The sequence below is a fragment of the Myotis davidii genome, unplaced genomic scaffold (assembly GCF_000327345.1).
Source record: "Myotis davidii unplaced genomic scaffold, ASM32734v1 scaffold562, whole genome shotgun sequence".
NCBI classification, from domain to species: Eukaryota; Metazoa; Chordata; class Mammalia; order Chiroptera; family Vespertilionidae; genus Myotis; species Myotis davidii.
The window spans coordinates 2,363,182-2,371,107 of NW_006293953.1; the positions used below are offsets into that span (position 1 = coordinate 2,363,182).

Here is a 7,926-nt window from a genome sequence, read left to right on the forward strand (position 1 = left end):
AATCAGGAGGAGTCACCTGTGAAGAACTAGGGAAAGGTTGGTCAAGCAGGGGTCACTGCCCTGCAATGGGACAAGCCTGGCAAGAAACCAGATGGCAAGAGGGTAGTAAGCAGGGGGCAGAGTGGTGGGCAAAGGTGAAATGAAACTGGTCATTTTAATATCATATGAGAAGTAAAAATATTGCTAGCTACTGTTTAATATAACCCAGGGCCCATCTGCTGTGCTTATAAGCATCTCAGTCCTTGAAGTCCTGTGAGTTAAGTTAGCTCTAGGTCATACAACCTATTCTCTTAACCACTATACTAGCGTGAGTAGGAATTAATCTGGGAAGAATGGGATATTCAGAGTATAGGATAGCCTGCATAAAGGTATGGAGGTGAGAGAGCAATGCAGCTGTGAAGTGATAATAAAAGCAGCAAAGAACCAGGGGCAAGCCCTGAATGGGTTTGCTCAGTGTTTACACCATTGACCCATGGACCAAAGGGTTCAATTCCCAGTCAAGGTCATGTACCTGGATTGCAGGTTCAATCCCCAGCCCCAGTTGGGGAGCGGGAGGCAACCATTTGATGTGTGTCTCTCAGATTGATCTTTCTGTCTTTCTCCCCCCAACCCCCTCCCTTCTACTCTCTAAAAATCAATGGAAAAAATATCCTCAGATGAGGATTTAAAAAAGAAAAAATAGAACCAGGGGTGAGTGAGAAGAGGGGAGCCTGGGAGGAAGTGAGACTGGAGAAGCTGGTAGGACCAGGCCATGAAGTAGCTGGGGTGCCATTCTCCTCATACCTATCCCAGCAGCTCTTTCCTTCCCTTGTCTGGGCGGTGGCCCTCTGTTCACTCCTGCCCGCAACCTGGGGTGGAGCTATACCCAAAAGAGGACCTGAGGCAGCTGCATAGCCACTTCTCACTGGAGGAAGCTCACACCTGCCAGTCATCCCTCAGTGAAACGCCAATCCCAGGAAGGCATGCGACTCAGAAGACATGGTTGGCAATGCTGACAACTTCCTCTCCTGTTTGTTTCAGGCATCCTGAGTATGATTATCATTCGGACCCTCCGGAAGGACATTGCCAACTATAACAAAGAGGATGACATTGTACGAGGTCTTGGTTGGGGAGGGATGGAGTTGGAGAGGGAGGGCAGAGTAGCCTGCCAGACCCAAAGGGGTGTGTGTGTGTGTGTGTGTGTGTGTGTGTGTGTCATTTATAGAGTAAGCCTTAAAAATAGTGAAAAGCAAAAAGAATGTTTAATGACCCAAAATGATGGGGATAGACTTTCTGATTTCTAAGCATAAAAGCAATGGAAGAAGTCACAGAGGAGAAAACTTGATGAATTTGACATTAAAATTTTTTAAACCAAAAAAAGATGATACAGTTAAAAAACTGGTATAAAATCACTTTTAAAAAATCTAAAATCTTTAATGTAATAATGAACAAAGAATTTACAGACAAGGAACTGTACATAGCTAGTAAACATGTGAAAAACTGCTTTCACCTGAGAGATACCCCCCAAAACTGCAGATTCAAACAGTCATGAGAAATAGTTTAGGTCCTTCAAAATAGCACATATTTTTGTTTCCGTAGAACTAATTTTTGGCAAGGTTAACGTGAGATAAGCACCTTCTTGTGCCACCCTTGCCAATGTAAATTGGTAGTTTTCTGAAACGTAATTAATTGGAAGAACATATAATACTATAAAATAGTTGACTTGTTTTAATCCAGTAGATCTTTTAAAATTTTCCTAAAGAAAACATCAGAAATACAAAGAACTAATCTAGAACTCTTTATTGCAGCTTTATTTATAATTTAAATAAACTGGACATTGCCTACTGTTCCATAATGATGGATTGGTTATATTATGGTATAACTGTATAATGAAAAAGTATATAGGCATTAAAATAATACTTCTAAGACTATTTATTGGCATGAGGAAATGTTCACAAACATCAACTGAAAATAGCAAGTACACAATAAATATAAGTATGATCCCAATTTCAAATTATATATACATAAAGGATTAAAGGAAATATATGAAAACAGTGGTATCATTAAATGTATAAATCATTTTATTTTCTGTATCTTTTTAAGTCTATGAATATGAGTTTTATATCTTTTGTTCAGTTTTTCTAGATTTTTAAACAATTTTCTATAGTACACATTACTTTTTTTTTTTTTTTTAGTCTTCGGATATTTTCTCCATTGATTTTCAGAGAGCATGGAAATGGGGGGAGAAGCGGGGGAGAGAAAAACACCTATGTGAGAGAGATGCGTTGATTGGTTGCCTCCTGCTCCCTGACTTGGGCCAGGGATCGAACCTGCAACCCAGGTTCATGCCCTTGACCAGAATCAAACCTTAACTCTTTGGCTCTAACCATTGAGTCAAGCCAGCCAGGGCTTTTTGATCATTTGATTATCATGCTATATACCCAATTTTTTTTACATTTTTATTATGCAAGACAGAGCACATATTATTTTTATAATCATTAAAAAATTGCTTCTAAATTTCACCACCCAAAAATTACCACAGTTACCATTTTTGTATGTTGATGATAACATTATTTTTCCATGCATAAGGTTTGTGGAACTTAGGGAGATTTATGTAGCTGTAGGCTTCATGTTTGTGTTCTCGTACCCTGTGATTTCTCTGGAAAGCACTGTATCGTGTCACTTAACACTCCTGTGTCACAGCAGAGCTGATTGACACCTGAGGGACCCTCATCCCTAGTCAGAGTGGGTCCTTGGGGGTGAGCCCTACAGGAGCTACCTATACCAGAGCCAAAGACACAGCCTCACGTTCTGGCCCTTTGCTGTAGGAAGACACCATGGAAGAGTCTGGGTGGAAGTTGGTGCACGGTGACGTCTTCAGGCCACCCCAGTACCCCATGATCCTCAGCTCCCTGTTGGGCTCAGGCATTCAGCTCTTCTGTATGATCCTCATCGTCATCTGTGAGTGGGCCTGGTGTGGGAGGCTGTCACCAGGGCAGCATGGGCTGAGTCTGAGAGAAGGGCAGGCTTTTCTCCCTGGAGAAGAAGGCATGTCAGCATCTCGGCCAAATGGAGCCGTCCATCCCAGCAGAAAGGCTAGGCCCTCTCAACCCCCGGCCCTGGTAATCTGATCCTCACAGAGCTTTCAGCACTGTTGGTAGCCCACCACGTGCACTATGCCAGTGAAGCCACACATCGGTGTTGTGAGGTTGGCCTCCTTTTGCAGTCAGGCATGAAGTGATTTATCATCAGCACCAAAATGAGGGCTGGAATCAGATCTTTTTTCCCCCCCTCAAAAATAACCCCCCCAAAACTAATATATAGTAGTTATAGACAGTTCTGAAATCAATCTGCCTAAATTTTTTTTTTAAGATTTTATCCAACTTTTTTTTCTTTTAGAGAGAGGAATGGAGAGGGAGAGAAAGAAAAAGAGAAACATCGATGTCAGAGTGAAACATCAATTGGCTGCCTCCTACACGTCCCCTACCGGGGATTGAGCCCAAAAACCCAGAATGTGCCCTGACCGGAAATAAAACTGGCAACCTTTTTGTGCACAGGATGACACCCAACCAACTGAGCCACACTGGCCAGGGCTATCCATCTTTTAATTGACATAAAACATTGTAGTTTAAGATGTATGACATAATGATTTGATATGTGTATATGTTGTGAAATGATCACCACAGTAAGTTTAGTTAATATTCAATATCTATCATCTCTCATAGTTCCTTTTTTTCTTGTGATGAGAACTTTTAAGATCTAAGCTCTTGGCAACTAATCTGCCTAGATTTGTATCTCAACTACAAGCTTTGTGACTGTGGACGACAGGCTTTGTGATCTTAACTTCTGTGAGCCTCAGTTTTCCCATCTAAGAAATTGGGAAACTAACCTCCACCTCACAGGGTTGATAAGGCGGATGTAGTGGCTAGCATTCCTAATGCTCTCAGCTCAATGCTTGGATGGTTGCAAGTACCCTGTGGGCGAAAAGCTGCAGCCCTCTGAACCCCAGCTAAGACCCAGTTTTCTCCTATAAAGAGGAAGGGAGTATACTTATTTTGCTCCATCTGCCCAAGTCCTTGTCAGCCAGCCTGGGATGGGGGATGGGGGCCTGGCGATCGATCAGTCACTGGCTTTCTCTCTCCTCCATCCACTCCCTCCATAGTTGTGGCCATGCTTGGGATGCTGTCACCCTCCAGCCGGGGAGCTCTCATGACCACTGCCTGCTTCCTCTTCATGTTCATGGGGTAGGTGTGTCTGACGGGCTCCGGGGGCTGGCACCCGCCGGCTGTGCTCCAGCTAACAGGTCCCTTGGTGTGGATCCCTGCTGTTTCCCACAGAGTTTTCGGTGGATTTTCCGCCGGCCGTCTGTACCGCACTCTAAAAGGCCATCGGTGGAAGAAAGGAGCCTTCTGTGTAAGTGTCCTCAACCTCCTCCTGGTGTTGGTGGGAGCTGAGCAGTCTCATCCCGGTTTCCTCGGGAGCAGTGTCAGCAGGCCCTGGGAAGCAGCAGCATGATGGAGCAGGAGGAGTATTTCCTGAGGGTCAGCAGTTCTGGGCTCGTACCCACAGGTGCAGCAGAACCCAGGGCCTTAGTTGCCATATAAAATGAGGGGATTGGATTTAGGTGATTTTTAGCCCACTTAGTCTGATGTCTCAAGCAAGAGAAGAAGTAGAGGATTCAGAATAACTGAATTTAGCCACCAAGCCTAAGTGTAAAAGTTGAAGGGCAAACACTGGTCAGGGCTGCGGGGAGTAGTATACACCCTGCCCACTGGTGCAAAGGGGCAGAAGCAGCCAGGCCCCTTGTCACCATCAGTCTGTTTTCCAGACTTTGGGCCTTTGTTCCCCTTCAGTGAGGACAGCTCCTGCCCTCTCTGTCCTCCACCAGGACATAGAAATTGAAGGATGCCTAGGAGCCAACTCTATCTCCCAGGGAGCCCTGGGATCTTGATTAATTAGCAGGACTGTGGTAGAGGTAGGCAGGCATTTGCACTCTCGGCCACAGCAGGTAGAGCCACCTCCCCTCCACCTGCAGGGGATCACTAACGGACCGTGGGTGAGGCTTCCAGTCCAGGCTGCCAGAGCACTGGTTTCTTTCCAGTAGCCCAGGAAGCTGCCCAGGAAGAACAGTGGTGCTCTTCCTCTCACTTCCTCTTTTTTATACCTGTGTTCATTCTCTCTTTCAACATTTTCTTCCAATAACCAACTGCTCATTACAAACACTCAATTGTAGAAAATTTGGAAAGTACAGGGAAGTTAAAGAAGTCAGAAATAACCCAGAATCCAACACCCAGAAATAAATACTATGCAGATCTTTACTATATTTTTTTTCAGTCTTTTTCCTCTTTTTAGATTTATTTAGAATGTAATTTAAAAATTATAAAATAATAGCAAACATTTATAAAATGCTTACTTTGGAATAAGTTCTGTTTTAAATACTTGACATATATTAATTTCTTTTTGCATGGTTCTTTTTTTAGAGAGAGAGGAAGGGAGAAAGAGAAACATTGATTGGCTGCCTCCTGCACGCCCCCTACCGGGGATCGAGCCTGAAACTATGACCTCCTGGTCCATAGGTCAGTGCTCAACCACTGAACCACACTGGCTGGGCTAGACATACACATTTTGTAAAAGTTTTATTCATTTATTTTTTTAAATTTTTTTTTTATTCATTTCAGAGAGGAAGAGGAATTGGGGGAGGGGGGAGAAACATCATTGATGAGAGCGAATCATTGATCGACTGCCTCCTGCATGCCCCCCTCTGGGGATCAAGCCTGCTACCCTGGCATATGCCCTTGACTGGGATCGAACTTGGGATCCTTCAGTCTGCAAACCAACACTGTCTACTGAGCCAAACGAGCCAGGGCTATTCATTCTTTATTCAACAAATGTTTATTGAGCAACTGCTGCATTCTAAGTGCTAGGATTGCATCAGTGAACAGGAGGGCACACTCCTCCTCAGTTTGTGGTGTAGGCAGACACTGATTAGGTTACAACAATATGGAATTACAAACTGGTATGAGGACAAGGAAGGGGCTGTTCAGGAATCTAAGAGGATAAAGAACATGAGTCCTGCCTAGTCTGGGAATCAGGAAGTGCTTTCTGGGGGAATGATTCTTGAGTTGAATCCTAGAGGACATGGAAGGGCTGAGAACCTGTAGTCTGGGGGCCCCACTGGGACAGCTGGGAGTTCTCTAGATGAAGCTCCCCAACCTGGCCCCTCTTGCTTCCAGACAGCGACACTGTACCCTGGCGTGGTTTTCGGCATTTGTTTCGTATTGAATTGCTTCATCTGGGGAAAACACTCATCAGGAGCGGTAAGTGCCCTCCCCAGCAAGGGGGGGTTGGGCAGCTGTGCTCAGCTCTACTCCCATAGGTCACTTCCTGCTGTTCCCTTCCCTTTCTGGGTCTTCACAAAGTTCTATTTCCAGCTCTAGGGGCTGAGGGCTAGCTGGGGTTTCCCCAGCCCTGCCCATGTTCTTGCCTGGGCCCTGGCCTTCCTGTGGGCTTTTTCAGACAGCTGGCCAAAACTCACTTCTCTATAGGGAGGTGTCCATAGTCCAGGGGCCAACTGGGGAATTCCCCTTTGTTCCAACCAAGGGAAAGCTACTTGGTGTGAGTTTATTAGGTCAGTGCCCCAAAACAAGGCTCCCCAAGAGTGCCTGCTCCTCAGTACCAGCCCCTGCAGGTTGTTCTATCCTCAGAGGGGATCCTGCCAGCCCCCGTTGTTTCTACAGCTGCCCAGGACTCATTGAGTAGGATTGTGAACTCCGTTGAGGGTTGGAAGATGGGGTCTTGATTAATTAGCAGGACTGTGGTAGAGGTAGGCAGGCATTTGTACTCTCGGCCACAGCAGGTAGAGCCACCTCCTCTCCACCTGCAGGGGCTCACTAACGGACCATGGGTGAGGCTTCCAGTCTAGGCTGCCGGAGCACTGGTTTCTTTCCAGTAGCCCAGGAAGCTGCCCAGGAAGAACAGTGGCGTTCTTCCTCTCACTTCCTCTTTTTTATACCTGTGTTCATTCTCTCTTTCAACATTTTCTTCCAATAACCAACTGCTCATTACAAACACTCGATTGTAGAAAATTTGGAAAGTACAGGGAAGTTAAAGAAGCCAGAAATAACCCAGAATCCAACACCCAGAGATAAATACTATGCATGGGGATGTGCCCGCAACCCAGGCACATGCCCTTGACCGGAATTGAACCTGGGACCCTTCAGTCCGCAGGCCGACGCTCTATCCACTGAGCCAAACCGGCTTCGGCTTTTTTCAGTCTTTTTCCTCTTTTTAGATTTATTTAAAATCGAAGAATGTAATTTAAAAATTATATAATAATAGCAAACATAAGATGCTTACTTTGGAATAAGTTCTGTTTTAAGTACTTGAACATGAGTCCTGCCTAGTCTGGGAATCAGGAAGTGCTTTCTGGGGAGGATGATTCTTTTTTTTTTTTTAATTAAATCTTTATTGTTCAGATTATTACATTTGTTCCTCTTTTTTCACCCCATAATTCCCCTCCTCCCAGTTCCCGCCCCAACCCTGCCCTCACTCCCCACCCACTGTCCTCATCCATAGGTGCACGATTTTTGTCCAGTATCTTCCCGCATCTCCCACACCCCTTCCCCCCACAAGAATAGTCAGTCCATTCCCTTTCTATGTCCCTGATTCTATTATAATCACCAGTTCATTCTGTTCATCAGATTATTTATTCACTTGATTCTTAGATTCACTTGTTGATAGATGCGTATTTGTTGTTCATAATTTGTATCTTTACCTTTTTCTTCCTCTTCCTCTTCTTATAGGATACCTTTCAGCATTTCATATAATCCTGGTTTGGTGGTGATGAACTCCTTTAGCTTTTCCTTATCTGTGAAGCTCTTTATCTGACCTTCACTTCTGAATGATAGCTTTGCTGGATAAAGTAATCTTGGTTGTAGGTTCTTGGCA

The 7,926-nt window shown here is 44.8% G+C and overlaps 1 protein-coding gene across 2 annotated transcripts in view; it reads left to right on the forward strand.

The window, feature by feature from the left end:
• Window positions 1–7,926, forward strand: part of TM9SF4 (transmembrane 9 superfamily protein member 4) — a 55,445-nt gene that overhangs the window by 36,478 nt on the left and 11,041 nt on the right. For both annotated transcript variants that reach the window (XM_006767868.2, XM_015566640.1), the window contains exons 9-13: window positions 1,021–1,091; window positions 2,808–2,940; window positions 4,142–4,223; window positions 4,317–4,392; window positions 6,213–6,296. In XM_006767868.2, the coding sequence (XP_006767931.1) occupies window positions 1,021–1,091; window positions 2,808–2,940; window positions 4,142–4,223; window positions 4,317–4,392; window positions 6,213–6,296 (446 nt within the window). The remainder of the gene's footprint in view (window positions 1–1,020; window positions 1,092–2,807; window positions 2,941–4,141; window positions 4,224–4,316; window positions 4,393–6,212; window positions 6,297–7,926) is intronic.